The sequence below is a fragment of the Equus przewalskii genome, chromosome 6, assembly GCF_037783145.1.
Source record: "Equus przewalskii isolate Varuska chromosome 6, EquPr2, whole genome shotgun sequence".
Classification (NCBI taxonomy): Eukaryota; Metazoa; Chordata; class Mammalia; order Perissodactyla; family Equidae; genus Equus; species Equus przewalskii.
Genome location: NC_091836.1, coordinates 69074708 through 69090212, shown reverse-complemented (window position 1 = coordinate 69090212; position 15505 = coordinate 69074708). Strand labels below are relative to the sequence as shown.

The 15505-nt window shown below is 54.2% G+C and overlaps 1 protein-coding gene across 5 annotated transcripts in view; it reads left to right on the top strand.

The window, feature by feature from the left end:
* The window catches only part of SLCO2B1 (solute carrier organic anion transporter family member 2B1), a 50169-nt gene that overhangs the window by 9984 nt on the left and 24680 nt on the right, over window positions 1-15505 (top strand). For all 5 annotated transcript variants that reach the window (XM_070624141.1, XM_070624140.1, XM_070624144.1 and 2 more), the window contains exons 2-7: window positions 3165-3295; window positions 4451-4588; window positions 6031-6193; window positions 9151-9384; window positions 9620-9718; window positions 12044-12234. In XM_070624141.1, coding sequence (XP_070480242.1) covers window positions 3165-3295; window positions 4451-4588; window positions 6031-6193; window positions 9151-9384; window positions 9620-9718; window positions 12044-12234 — 956 coding nt within the window. The remainder of the gene's footprint in view (window positions 1-3164; window positions 3296-4450; window positions 4589-6030; window positions 6194-9150; window positions 9385-9619; window positions 9719-12043; window positions 12235-15505) is intronic.

Sequence of the window (15505 nt, the reverse complement as noted above, 5' to 3'; positions counted from 1 at the left end):
ATCTGGTCTACCTGGGGCCCTAAAACTTGGTTGCCCACCTGGGAGAGAAAGGGGCTAAGAGGCTGGGATTTTTTCCTGGGGCCTGGCGCCCTGCCCCTCCTCTCACTCCCACAGGCCACCCAAGCCCCAGTCTACTCCCACAGCGGCCCCCTCTGCTGTCAGGACCAGAAGGATGGTAAGGGCCTCAGAGGCATCCTGTGAGGAGGGCACACAGCCCTGGACTCAGGACCCTGCTTCTAGGGGGAGTGCTATCACCAATCAGGGAGTCAGACTGTTTGCTGCCAGCCCCTCAGCAGAGGCCTCAGCCCACAGGAAGGGCTCAGGGAACTGACAAGCTGCCTGACCAGCCCCGGTCAGTGACCCACTCACCACCCAATGCACTGACAGCTGCTCTCAGAGCCCTGGGGCATGGGGCCAGGGCTTCCCTCCTCCACACGAGGCTGAGGCTGACGACTGGGCCATGGGAAGGTAGGAGGTTCTGAGCTGATCCACCGACTTTCTGTCCCCCTCTCTCACCCATCCTCTGGGTTTCTTTCAGAGTTGGGGCTCCAAGTCAGTGACTTCTGCCCTTCTAGCCTCAGCTCCAGCCCCATCACCTGGCTGGCCTGTCCCCTAGGTGGGTGGGCACTGTTGCCCTTCAGGTGACCTGGGTAGGTTTGGTTGGGCCAAGGCAGAGAAGAGCACTGTGGTTCTTCCCCTCATCAAACCTGTGCAAGGAGCACGAAGTGATGCTGAGGTTAACGCCCAGGCTTGAAGTCCTGCACCCATGTCAACCAGTCCACTGGTCACCTCTGACCCTCAGTGTCTTCATCTGAAGCACAGGGATGATAAAATAAGTGCCAAATAAAGCACCAAAGGCATGGAGTTGTGGAGAGGTCATGGGCATGTAGAGGATGCGCAGAAAGGCTCACCTGCATAGACAGCATGTAGCCCGGCATCTATGCTACAGTATGTGACCCGTCTCTGCTGGTGAGGGGACCTGGGGCTCAGACTGTGTCCCGTCAATCTCCTCTGGGTGAGCTCCTTCCCCTCCTCTTCTCCCTCAAAGTGAGTCCGGCCCACGCCCTTTACTAGCCCAACCCCTTGCTAGGTCAACCTCCCCTCCATCAGATGTCGCTTTGGTTTCCATACCTCCTTGTTTCCTCTGAATGTTTATGCCCCCAAAAGGGACTCCTCGCCAGCCACACACACACTTGCATTTCCTCAGTCAAATTCCTCAAGCTATTTGAGTAGACAGTTCCACAAAGAAGATAGACAAATGGCCAATCAGCACACGAAAAGATGCTCAGCATCATTAGTTATTGGGGAAACCCAAGTCAAAACCACATGAGATATCACTTCACAGTCACTCTATGGCTATAACCAAAAAGACAGACAATAGGAAGTATTAGCAAGAATGGGGAGAAATTGGAACCATCATACACTGCTGGTGGGAGTATAAAGTGGTATAGCTGCTTTGGAAAACAGTTTGGCAGTTCCCCAAAAAGTTAAACATGGAGTTACCATATGACCCAGTTCCACTCCTGGCTGTCTACCCAAGAGAACTGAGAATGTATGTCTACATGAAACTTTGCATATGAATGTTCATAATGTCCATTAACAGATGAATGGATCAACAGAATGTGAGATATATATATGTATGTCCATCCATACAGTGGAATGCTATTCAGTCATAGAAAGCAGTGAAGTACTGAGACATGCTACCACATGGATGAACCTTCAAAACATTATGCTAAGTGAGAGAAGCCAGACACAAAAGGCCAAATTTGATTTGTATGAATTTATGTGAAATATCCAGAACAAGCAAACCCAGAGAGCCAGCAAAGAGATTAGTGGTTGCCAGGAGCTGGCGGAGGGAGGAGTGGGGAGTGACTGCCAATGGGTATAGGATTTCCAACTGGGGTGATGAAAGTGTTCTGGAATTAGAAAGGGGTGATGGTGTGTAACTTTTTGAATATACTAAAAATCCCTGAATTGTATACTTAAAAAGAGTGGATTTTATGGTATGTGCATTGTATCTCAACTGAAAAAAATCCCTCAGGCTCCCAGTTACCCTGTGTGAGGAGCACAAAACCTTCACTGTGGAGGCTCCAGGCCTCTTCAGCCCCTCCCAGAGTTTGCCTTCCAGGTCTGGAGATGGAGGGCGAGTCCCCACCCCCCTCCCTGGGTCAGAAGTGTCCTCAGGTCAGTTTTTAGGCTCCAGAAGGATCTTGTTGAATGGGGGGAAACTCCTGCCAGGTTGAGAGGCACACGAAACAATGGAGAAGGCTTCCGCAGGAAGCGGGGCCCCAGGAGGGGAGGAAGGCCAAGGAGATGCAGGTGGTTTCTAACTATGCAGAGGGGTGGAGACTCCCAAGGCTGGACTTTCAGGCTCCTCGCTCAGATTTGGTGTCAGGAGACCCTGGGAGATGCCTCTGAAGGGCCTCAGCTTTCCTCTCACTGCAGTGAGTGGCAGAGTGACATGGTTCCCGTGGTCACCATAGGAGAAAACCGGCAAGCGTAACTGGGGCCAAGGGTTCAGGTTCTGCCACAGCTCTGCCTCCTGAGTCATTGCCCAGCTTGGGACCTCAGTTTATCAGTGCAGGGAGTTAAATGGATGACCTCTGAGGGCCCTTTCTGTACTGACCAGCAACACAGCTTGATGGTGTGATTTGGGGCTTGGGCTGGTCGGCTCTGTGATTACACTCAGGGTGGTGCCGTTTGGGGTGTTGGTAGCTACCCCCGGGAAAAGCTTTTATGCCTGACGATAGACCAAGCCTTGACCCTGCACCTGGCCCCAGACCTCTGATCCTAGCCTAAGCCAGACAGACCCAGACTCAGCCTCCGGGAGCACAGATGTCTCACATGGACCCAGGGCTAAGGCTGTGCACCTTACCGCTGGGTCCACTGCTCAGAGTGTGTGTGACGGGTCAGCAGCTTCTGCCTAGGAGGAAGGAACAGAATGAAGGTGTGAAATAGGTGGTCCCCGTTAGGATCTGGCCAGCGTGGGCACATGGAGCACACACCCTCTTAGGAAGGACCCTTCTGCCGCCTGGGACTCAGGAAGGCTGAAGGTGCCTTGACTCAGATTCCCTCCAACCCCTGAAATACCCTAGGCTACCTGGGTCAGGACCATTCTCTGGGATTCCATCTCCGCTCTCACTCCCTGGCTGGCTGTCCCACAGGGCCGGTGAGTGAGGAGCCCCAGATGCCAGACAAGGACATCAAGGCCATGATGGGCACAGAAGACACACCTGGAGGCAAAGCCAGCCCAGACCCTCAGGACTCGCGGCCAAGTGTGTTCCACAGCATCAAGGTACCTCTGGGGTCTGGTAGAGGCAAGGCCATCCGAGTCCAGCAGAGCAGGATCTGCCACTTACTGGCTGTGTAACACCAAGCAAGTTGCTGCCTTTCTCTGAGCCTCAGTTTCCTCATCTGTAGAATGGGTGGCTCTGAGTGTCAAAGGACTTAGCTTGGTTTCTGGCACATGGAAGATGCCCAGCACATGTTCTCTCCCTCCAGAGAGGAAAAAGGGGCTGCCCTATGGTCAGTGGGAGACCAGTCTCCTTGCCTCCTGTTTCCATAGAAGGAAAGAGAAGGATCCCAGTGACCCTGCACCTGTATGAACACCAGGAGTTCTGGTTCTACCACAGGCAGCCCTAAACATCCCAGCACCCACTGGGTGCCAGGCCCTGGGCCAGGTGCTGTTCCCGCATGATCTTTTTTAATTCTACCAGTAACCCTGGGAGGTGGGGATGGGGACGTCATCCTTGTTGTCCAGATGAGCAAACGGAGACTCAGAAGAACAGAGTGAATGTTATTAAGCTCTGGCATAAACACTCTTTTTTAATTCCTTGAAGCAAGTTTTCCTTCTCTTAGGAAGTCTGCCCGTTTTTTAGGAGGAAGACTACAGGCGGGCGGGGATGTGTGGTTGGGAGGCCCAGTGGGGTGGCGTGGGCAGCCCGGAGATTCAGTCTGTGCAGGTGGTCTCCCAGAGAGCTCTAGGAGAAGACAAGGTTGGGGCTGGGAGGGAGAAGGATTTGGAATAGCTTCCTGGAGAAAGGGGAGGATGGTGGAACCGGGAGGGAGGTCCAGTCTAGCCCAGGGGAGCTCTGAGGGTCAGAGGGGCTCCTGCCATTTTCAGCCCCATGAAGACCCTGCTCTTAGTCATGTGGCTCTTGGGTAGCCCCCAGGCCCCAGAGTGTGCCCAAGACAGCTTTTCTAGCTTTTAGGCCTGTGGGAGAAGCCATGGGCTACTCTCATAACCTTCTCCCTCCCTCTGTCCCTCTCTCCTCTCCTTCCTCCCCTCTCTCTCCTCCTGTGCATCTGTCTCCTCTGACTCTGTTTCTCCATCTCTATTCCTTGCTCTTCTCGTGGCCTCACGCTCCCTCTCTTCCCCCAACTCCTGTCTGGCTCCCCGCCTGTCTCCCCGTCCCTCTGCCCACTGCCGTCCCCACGGCCCCTCCGACAGGTCTTCGTCCTGTGCCACAGCCTGCTGCAGCTGGCGCAGCTCATGATCTCCGGCTACCTCAAGGGTTCCATCTCCACAGTGGAGAAACGCTTCGGCCTCTCCAGTCAGACTTCTGGGCTGCTGGCCGCCTTCAACGAGGTACGGGCCCTGGGCGCCGTCACGGTGGGGGAACGTCGAGAGAGCCTCACACCCACCTCTGCCCATCCTCCTCTCTCACTACCCTTCCCCTCCCAGTGCCCTCAGGCAACTCCCATCGCAGCTCTGCAGGCGGTGTCCTGGCCAGAGGCTGACCAGCCCTGTGTTAGGACAAGGTCCAGAGGAGACCTCTCCCTCCCTGTGCTGTCAGAGCGCCAGGCGCTCCTGCCCTCGGGGCCACCCTGTTGAGGGTGGTGGGGTATTTTAGATATGGCCGGGTCCCCACAGCCACCCACTCTCCCATTGGTTCCTTTACTTTTTCGGGCACCTGGCCGTGGCCTGTCCCAGGACGGAATCAGAGGGAGTCACTTCAACAGCAGTGAGGGAGGTTCACACTAGATCAGAGGCGGAAAGCTCAGACCTTGGGGCGGCGGGGGAGGGAGCAATACCATGGCATGTGTCGTCCTCAGAGCTGCCCAGCCATCCGCAGGCCTCTGCCCCGGGCCAGCAGCCAAGCAGTGAGGAGTGGACAAGCCGCTTTGGGCGGATCTGGGGATCAGAGTCCAGCTACGTCCAGCCCCTCCCCCGCCAGATGTTTTCACCAGCCAAGAAGGCCACTGTCTAGAGAGCAGAGACCACCCTCCCCCACCCCCAGCAGATTTCTGTGAAGTTCTCTCCACCTTGGGTGATGTGTCACGTTGCTCCCAACCCAAGGCTTGCCAGCTACACAGAGTCCCCAGATGTTCCTCAGACCCCACCTCCAGAGCCCAGAGGTGGGAACGCAATGTCATTACCTAGCAAGTCACTCCCCATCCTCAGGCCTCGGTGCCCATCTATGAAATGGAGAGTGGCTGTTCTTCCCAGGGTCAGTCCTCCCACCGCCCCTCTGCTGGTCCTGCCCCACTCCACCAGCAGGGAGTCTGGGGCTCAGGGGTGAGGACTTGACTGGTCACCAGCCAGTAGGCACTGGAAAGGGGTGCACAGCCCAGCTTCTGACAGCAGAGCCTGCCCCTTCTCTGCAAGCCGTCAGGTCTCCTCCGAACCCAGCCCGGGATTTTGATTCTAAGTCTCAAAATTCCAAGCCTTAGTCCTCCGGCTTTAGAGTTTGTTCCTGTCATCCCTGCCATCCCAGAAACATTCATGCACCCCTTCCTTGATAGCCACCCCTCACGTTCTATCATGGGGTCCAACCCATGTTCCAGAATGAAATTGAACTTCTAGCCTTGTCTACTCTGCCTTCATTTCTCTCTCCTAAAGGGGTGGTGGAGCCCTTCCTAGGAGGACCCAGAATCTACATTTATAAGAGGGACCCAGATGATTCTTATTCAGCCAGCTTGTCCGTTATACAGATGGGAACACTGAGAGTGGTGATGGAGACAAGGATGAGGCAGGCCACCGGTCCTGGGCTCTGCTCCACTTTAACGGGTCCCCTTGTCCTTTTGCAGGTGGGGAACACAGCCCTGATTGTGTTTGTGAGCTATTTTGGCAGCCGGGTGCATCGGCCCCGACTGATCGGCTGTGGGGCTATCCTTGTAGCCCTGGCGGGCCTGCTCATGGCTCTCCCACACTTCATTTCGGAGCCATACCGCTTCGACAACACCAGTCCTGGTAAGAGCGGGAGGGCTGGGCTGGAGGCAGACATGATCTACTGCATTACTGGGCACCAGGGCCCATCCCCAGGCTTCCATCAGTCAGGGTGGGCCCAGCTTCCCAGGACACTTGCTGGTCTTCCCCACCCTAGCTCCACAGCCTCCCTCAGTCCCAGCCCGGGTGGCCTCTGGCTCCTGGGCAGTAACATAGGGTATCGTCCTGGGGCAGAGGGGTGACGCCCAGAGGGTCGCAGTGAGGGCCTGCTTGTGTGTCACTGCTTTTTTTTGAAGTGGAGGTGAATTTACAACACAGCCTATTTTAGGGCCTAGCATGTGTAGGTCCCCAGGAAATGTTTGTGCAATAATAATAATAGTGTCACACACCACTTACTACACACCAGACACTGTTCTAAGCACTTTATGTGCGTTGATGCATTTAATCCTCACAAGAAGACGGGACGATGAAGAAAGAAAGAACGAATGAGTGGATGAACAAAAAGAAAATGAAAGGATTCTAGACAGGAATAGTGAAGCCCCTGTTCAGCCCAGTGGGATTTTGTTGGGGCTTACTTGACAGATGGCTGCCTGTCCCTCAGAGAACAATGCAAGCAGCCTGAGCATTCACTTCATTCCTTCCATCTCCCATCCACCCATTTACCCATCTACCTACCCATAAACCTACTCACCCACTCATCTATCTACCTGTATACCCAGCCATCCACCCATATACCTACTCACCCACTCATCTATCCACCTATACACCCACCCACCCACCCATTCACCCACTCATCTACCCACCCATCCACCCATCCATCCATCCATCCATCCATCCATCTGGTGGTCCACCCAACAAACCCTTAGGGCTGCCCACTTTGTGCCAGACTCTCTCCAGGGGACTCAGTCCTTGCCTCCAGAGAGTTCCCAGTCTGGGAGACAGAGACAACAAAAACCCCCCAGTGAGTCAACTGTGTGAGGAGGGAAGCACAGGGGCCTAAGGAGCCCAGGGAAGGAGACCACGCCCTAGCCTGGCATCATAGAAGTCTTCCCATGGGGAGAGGGGTGTCAGAGAGCATCCTCCCTCCCTTCCACTCCCGTCAGCTAATACCCTGGAGCCCCCACTCCATGCCAGGACCAGGGGCGGAAAGATGGAGCAGATAGGACCAGCCCTGAGAAGCTCCCAGGGGAGTACAGGTTGGAGTGAGCATGGGCAACTCTGCCACAGGGTAGGGTAGAGTCCAGCACCTTGGGAGACGGCCAGAGGGAGCTGGTAGAGCCCGGAGTAGGGGAAGGACTCTCAAGGCTGGAGGGAGCTGGAGGAGGTGTCATCTGAGCAGCAGTGTAGGGAGAAGGTGGGCATTTCACGTGGAGGGAGCTGCATGGCAACGGTGGGGAAGTGGGGAGGTTTGGAGGGTGTGTGAAGGCGAGGTGGTTATCCAGGCTGAGTCAAGAGGCCTGACTGGAATGCTGAAAAACAATGCTTCCTCTCATTTCTGTGTCCAGAACGTTCACTTGAACAGAGGTTTTTCTGTGCAGGGTCACAAACGGTCTTCTCTATCCTCACTATCATACAACACCCTTCTGTCGTAGGCTCCCCGTGAAACCCTGGGCAAAGCCCTTCTCCTGGCTGAGCCTCAGTCTCCACATCTGAGCGATAAGTAGACTAGACTCGGTGCCTCCAAGCACCCATCCTGCTCTGACATTCCAGGCTATTTCACTCACTCATTCTCCGCCCAGTGTTAAATAATTTACTTATTAATGCTTGTGTGCCAGGCCCTCTGCTATGCACTGAGGACACGAGTGGAAAACGAAGCCAGAGCATTATAACAACCATCGCCTCTGATGTTGGGCAGGCGCCGTGTGCAGGCCCCACTCACCACTCTTCACGTCCATGACCCTATGAGGCAGGTGTCCTCATTATCCTATTTTACAAGTCAGGAAACTGAGGCTCAGAGAGGGAAGGCCTCCCCAAGGCCCACAGCTAGGGGAACCAGAACATGCCCGGGTGTTGTAGCTCTAGAACCGCTGCTCTGAACGACTGAACTATTTTGCTTCTGAATTCTGTACTTCTGGAGAACTTCCACCCTAGGGGACTTGTATGAGAGATGAGGAAACCGAGATGCAGAGGGGCTGAGGGCCTCTGTCAAAGCCTCACGGTCTTCAACCCAGGCCACCTCGGTTGAAGGTCCAGGTCCTTGACCTTGGGCCACATGGCTTTTTCCAGAGGGTGGACACGGGTCAGAGCCCTAGCTCCTGGAAAGGGCTGGGCGGGCCGCAGAAAGACGGCCACTTCTCCACCCGCATTTGGGATAATAATAGCGTGAGGGTCTCCTGAAGTTTGTTCACCAAATATTGGTGAGCTACGAGAACGAATGTCTGGCACTATATTAAGAAATTCCCCTTTGCTGCGCTCTGCAGCTGCGTCCTGAGCTGACACGGAGCACTCCCCAGAAGGAAGGCCAAGGGCACTATAGCACACCACAGGCCAGGCCCAGCAGCCCTCCCTGGCCCAGTCCTGTCCCTCCGACGCTGAACTTAGGCCCATGGGTTTGCACGTGCAGTGACCTCCCCCGGAACACGGCTCCCAGCCTCTTTCGGGAAAGTCTTGTTTGTTCTTCTAAACCCAGTTCAAACTCTACCTCCATGGACGGCCCCACCCCACCCAAGAGCCGCCGCGGCCATGGCACTTCCACATACCTCTGCCAGAAAGGTGGCATAGGGACCTTTAAGAGCGTGGACTCAAAGCTGGACCTCCTGGGTTCCCGTCCTAGCTCTACCCTCGCTAGCTGCTGCCTGAGCATCAGTTTTCTCACCTGTGAAGTGGGAGTAATGAGAGCACCCATCCCCTAGGTTTGTTGCAGTGGCGGGGGTGGGGAGGCTCCAAATGATTTATACACGCATCACGTAGAACAGTACTTCTCATCTGGTAAGTGCTACATAAGCTTAGCTATGGCCATAATATTTTTTATCCTCTCTCAGCGGACATGCCGCAGGATTCCGAGGCTTCCCTGTGCCTGCCCTCAACCTCTGCCCGGGCCCCAGCCTCCTCCAACAGCAGCTGCTCAAGCCACACGCAGGCCCAGCATCTGGTCGCGGTGGGGATCATGTTCACGGCACAGACCGTGCTCGGCGTGGGCGGGGTGCCCATTCAGCCCTTCGGCATCTCCTACATTGATGACTTTGCCCACAACAGCAACTCGCCCCTCTACCTTGGTGAGGACAGGTCCCAGCCCTCGGGCTCTGAGGGAGGGCCAGCCTCAGGTAGGAGGATGAGAGGCCCACGTCGGGGCTGGGCACAAGTCCCTGACCTCTGCCCCATGTGGCCAGTAGAGGTCTGGAGAAGCCCTGGAGGGGAGACGGCCTGCTCTTGCCCTTTGGAGACTGGGCAGGCACTGACCTGCGGGGGGAAGCCAGGGCAGAGGGGCCTGACCTCGGCTTTGTGTTGCAGGCATCCTGTTTGCAGTGACCATGTTGGGACCAGGCATGGCCTATGGGCTGGGCGGCCTCATGCTACGCCTTTATGTGGACATTAACCGAATGCCAGAAGGTGAGCCTCAAGAGCACACAGTTGTCCCAGGGGCGCACAGACTGTACTAACTGACCACTGGTCTCATGGGAGACATGGAGCCAGGGGACCTGGGTTCAAATCCCAGCAATCCCACTGAGCTTAGACACGCCTTTTAACCTCCCAGAGCCTTAACTTTCCCATCTTTGAGATGCACTCTGTCTTGTCCACCTCCCAAAGCTGCAATCTGCGTCCAATGAGATGATGGAGAGAAGCTGTAAAGCGCCATCTGATGGGAGCTGTGGTTGTTGTCACTGCCATTATTATGAGCCTTCATCTTGTTCCATCCCTGAGCCCCACCCAGACCCCCTGGTGCGTGCTCAGATACACTGTGGGGCAGACAGGGTCACATACTCTCTTGGCCTGTAGGGAATTCCCATCTTTAGGAGGATCAAGACCCAGGTGAAACAGGGAAGACACTGGCAGGCAGGAGAGAACTTTGGAGCAGGACTCAGTTACCTTGGGCCTCTCTCAGATGGGAAATCTACTGGGTGACCTCTAAGGACCCTTCTAGTGCTGACCACCTCAGAGTCTGGGAACCTGGGCTGAGAGCGCCATTTGGGAAACAGCGGTCTCTGATCCAGGTGGTGGTCACGGTAGGCCAAGGAGTAGGACTGAAGCTTGGTCCGAAGGCAGCCAGGAGGGAGGAACGTTGGAGGTCCCAGAGCTCTGGCGCCCTCTGGGGAGTCGGAGGGGATTCCTTTTAGACCAGGTCACTGTGGCATCTCAGCTTTCTGCTTGTCACACCTAGCAGCTCTGAGCCCCTATCTATGCCTTCGGCTTCCTGCTCCTCAGAAGTCCCATCCCTCACCTGGAGATTTTCCAGCCAGCCCTAGAAATCTCAGGTGACACCTGTACAGATAGATGGACATGCAGATTCTGCTTCTTGATCTCCGGTTTTTGGCCAAGGACAGGTCTGGGCAGCTCTGAACAAGAGTCACAAGGGACAGCCCTGCCCCAAGCATCCTTCCTTCTAGAAAGGTGGGCCCAGGAGCCCAGTGTGAGCTCTGGTTGCAGCTCCACTCTCCCTTGAAGGAAAAGTCCTGGCAGTCAGGGCTTCCCTAAGTAAGTTTCCCAGACACACCCAGCTAGGGGAAGGGATGTGTTTGGCTCTGTTGATATCATCCTGGCATATGTGACACCTCCACAGGCAGATGTGGCATCCTTATGGATCGATGTGCCACCACCCTAGTCCTTCTTTCTCTATGGGGAATTTCATGGGGTTGGCAGCTCATGTCCACTGCAGGTGCAGACTGGTATGAGAAGCGGGGGAGTTGGGGAGACACATGCGTGAGCTCTCCCCAGGCTGGCACAGAAGCAAGGGGAATAATAGGTGGGGGAGGGAATCAGTGCAAAAGCCAGCTCCACCCCAGCTTTACAGATACGTTTGCTGAGTGCCAACTGTGTACTCTGGCCCCTGGCCAGAAGGAGCTCAGGATCGAGCCTGGTAACTGGCCCCACCGGCTCCACTCTGGGTTGGTACCATTACGCATCTGAACTGTTACAAAGTGTTTGCAGTTGCCCTGGCGACTGAAGGAGGCGGTAGCCCCCTCAGCCTTGGGGTCAACAGGTTTGATGGGAGATGCAGGCCCTCCAGCCAGGAGGTACATCTGGGGTAATCTGGTTCTAATGACACCTGGTAGGGGACCAAAATCACCTAGGGAACTTGTGAAAGGTACAGATTCTTTGGTCACCTTCCCACCCCACCCTGTGTTGGTTCTAAGTTGGTCTTGGGTAAGGTCAGATATTTCCGACAAGCACCTCTGGTGATTTTAATCATCACGCAGGTCTGAGAACCACAAGGGTAGTCCCAACCATCAATTTAATAATAATCAGCACTACCATGACGGTAAATGAAGAAGAGCCAACGCCTAGACAGCAAGTTCCATGTGCCAGCACTATTGTAAGGGCTTTGCGTGGTCTAGTTTCTATGATTCTCACAACAACCCTCTGATGAATGTATACTAATATCTGTATTTTACAGAGGAAGAAGCTGAGGCACAAGGCGGTTAAGTAACTTGCCCAGGGTTAGGTTAGTAGTGGAATTCAGACCCAACAGTTCATTTCTAAAGTCCATGGCCTTGCCCACTACACACAGTTCATTAGTGGTTGAAAAAGCCAAGGCCCGGAAAGGGTTAGAGACTTGCCCAAGGTCACACAGGACATAACTGGCAGAGCCACGAGTGGAGCCCAGGTCTCCTGATTCCTGGCCCAGGCCATGTCATATCTCAGAGGCCAGCCCCAGAGTGGTGGCCAAGAAGTGATGACCCATCCTGATCCTAACATCCCCATGGTCTTCTCTTCCAGGAGGTATCAACCTGACATCGAAGGACCCCCGATGGGTGGGTGCCTGGTGGCTGGGCTTCCTCATCTCGGCTGGAGTCGTGGCCCTGGCTGCCATCCCCTACTTCTTCTTCCCCAGAGAGATGCCCAAGGAGAAACACGAGCTTCGCTTCCGGCGAAGGGTCTTGGCAGTTTCAGCCTCACCTGTCAGCAAAGTAAGCCCCCTCCAGGTCCTTATCCTAGTCCAGGCTCCAGCCCCCAACACTTGTCCTCCTCTGTGACGTTAACCCTCATCCCTCCGGGGCACTGCACTTCACAGCTTACAGAGCCATTGCCTCCCTCAACATCCCTGCACAGTGAGTATGTCCTGCCCCCTCCACAGCTGAGGGGATCCAGGCCCAGAGGTGGAAGTGACCTACCCAAGATCACAAGGCCAGCAAGGGCCGTGCTGGGACGAGAACCCAAGCCTGCCTGAGCCCATGCTCCTCGCTCTAACCACTACACTACTGCCTCTCTGCTTGTCACTTCAAGTTTTCCGTACGCTCTGAACACGCTGTAGCAATGTTGAGAAGTGGGAGGGGGAGGGTGTGCGGAGGGTCTGGGAAGAGCCGAGGAGGGGTTTAAGCTGGACTTTGCAGGATGTTGGGAAGCACAGAAAGCAGGTGGGGGCGCATTCTAGGTGTGAAAACAGCTTGGGTAAAGGATGTGGTTGTAGGAATGAATCTGGCCTTTTCAGGGACAGTGAGGGGACAAACAAGTACTGAGTGCCTCCCTGGCCAGCCATCGGGACACTGGAGCTCAGTACATCATCTCTACCCTTAAAACAGGCACAGCCTAGTGAGGACAAAGACTCATTGACAAGTAACAACTGGCGAGGTACTCACTGAATCCCCTGCTCGGCTCGTGGGGTAGGTGGTCTTTCCTCAAGGAGGACACTGTGGCCCAGCAGGTGCAGGGAGGTGCCCAAGGTCACAGCTGGCAAGAGAGGGCAAGACCATTTGAGCCACTGGGCAGGAGACATGGTCCTGGGCCAGGGGTCTCCAAGTTTTCCAGGGGCCCACAAAAACACGAGGCCTGAAAAACAATAAATTGGCTCTGAAATATAAAAGAAGATGACAAAATAGAAATGTTTTACACAAGTTCAATGTTATGTCAACTTCATTAATTTTTCTCTAACACTCATACACATTTTATTACATTATGAAAATTTACGCATTAGATTTTCTCTTCCCAAGTATGGGAGTGTAAAGGAAACATACTCTTGTGTTTCTCTTTTACTCACACACAGTATTTCACACCAGATGTGTGGGATTATTCCCACATTGAACAAGTCCCTGCAATGTGTCCTACAGTTTATCTCCCTTCTGATGCCATCGACACGGTGATAGCATCAGATCCAGAGGGTAAGGGCTCAGTCCTGCGAGACTGCCCCTGCTTCAGACGCCAATCACAAGTAATGGGTCCCCTGGTTACCCATAACTTCTGTCCAACTTGGCTACAAATCCGAGGTCCCCCAAACCACCTCCTTGGATTCCATTATTTGCTAGAAAAGCTCACAGAACTCAGGGAAACATTTGCTTATGTTTGCAAGTTAGCAATATAAGAAGGGATTTGATAAAGGTTACAGATGAAGAGATACATAGGGCGAGGTCTGGGAGAGTCCCAAGCACAGAAGCTTCTGTCCCCATGCAGTTGGGGTGCGTCATCCTCCTGGCACATGCATATGTTCACCAACCTGGAAGCTCCCCAAATCCCATACTATTGGGGTTCTTATGGAGGCTTCCTCACATAGGCATGATCGATCATTAACTCCATTCCAGCCCCTCTCCCCTCTCTGGAGAATGAGGGATGGGGCTGAAATCTCCAAGCATCTAATCATGGCTTGGTCTTTCTGGTGACTAGCCCCCATCCAGGAGGCACCCAGAGTCACCTCATTAGAACAAAAGATGTTCCTCTCACCCAGGAAATTCCAAGGGATTTAGGAGCTCAGTGTTAGACGCTCCTCCCACTCAGGAAATTACAAGGATCTTATGAGCCCTGTGTCAGGAACCGGCAGGAGACAGATATATACATATATAAATTTCTTATCATTTCACAAGGAGGTAATTGTTGAGAAATCACAGACAATCATAAATTAAGTAAGCTAGTTGTTGCTGAGTAATTCTAATTTCAAAGGGACAATTTATAAAAATCCTGTCGAATATTTTGCAGCAAGAATAATTCTATTTAACGGCAGGTTGGTGTATTTGAATATGTTTGCTATGATGTGAGAAAGGGCCTCCTTCTTAGAGCAAGAGAGTTTGGGCCTCGCAGGAAGGGCTGAAAATGTCTCTGCCTAGAAAAGCTGGGGTTTGAACCCATGTCTGTCTGACCCCAGACCCAGCTGCCTCACAAACCTCACCAGCCTATCTCCCCGCTGGAGCAGAGGAAATGTCCATGGGGGAACCAGAGAAAAATGATGTTGGAACAGCCAGCAGGGGCCAGAATAGGAAAAACTTGCCTGCCAGCCTCAAGAGCAGTGGGTAGCCCAGGAAGAAGGGTAAGAAGGGGGTCCCGGGGCTCTATCCCCAGGGGCTAGGCAGAGAAAGGACGGCGAGGGACAAGGGGAATGTGCAGAGAGCAGCTGGGGGCAGGGAGACCAATGTGGCAGGTATGGCTATGTCCAGGCAGGAGCCAGCACGTTGGCAGTGAGGCGGGGCGTTGGGATGAGTCCAGGAACCAGCCAGGAGGGGAAGCGCGCAGAACTGGGTGCTGCTCTGCTGTGGGATGTCCCAGAGACGGTGAAGGGCTGGGCTGATGCTGGCTCAGAGGCGGGAGGAGGGAGGCGCTGGAGAGGGACCAATTTCAGGGAAAGAAGAAGACAGCTTGGAACCACAGATGGTCCTTCCCGGTTCTGCCTATCTCAGGCCAAAATTTGAATGAGCTGGAATTCCTGGAACTTGGGGAAGAGTTCTTAGAAGTGGGGGTGATCATGGAGGAGGGGGAGAGCAACTGGGTTGCTGGTTATGGATAATCTCCAAGTCACGTCCTAAATTTGAACAGAGAAGAACAGCCACTTGGGCCTTGGAGTTCAATCAGTGGAAGAAGCCAGGATGAGACTTGTCTATGCTGAGCTCGGTCACATGTCAGCCGTGTGACCTTGAGCAAGTCACATCCCCATTCCATCCTGTTGTGCAAGATGCTGAGGTTAGATTCCTGGAGCAATGTGCTGTGTGCCTCAGATTCCGAGAATGCACAGTCCCTTGAGTTGAAGCTGCTGTGATGCAGAGATTCTGATTTTAAGACCTGTGTCTCTGTGATGCCTTGAAACCCTGGCTCCCCGGCTGTGAACCTGTCTGGCTGTCTGGATTCATTCTGTCAGCACACTGGGGATGAGGAGTGGGGAGGGAAGGGGGTGAGAGGTTCTTAAAAAAGAACTGAAGGCTGAGAACATGATGATCTGCTTCCAGCAGCTCTCAGGCAATAAATATTGATGTGGGAGGAACC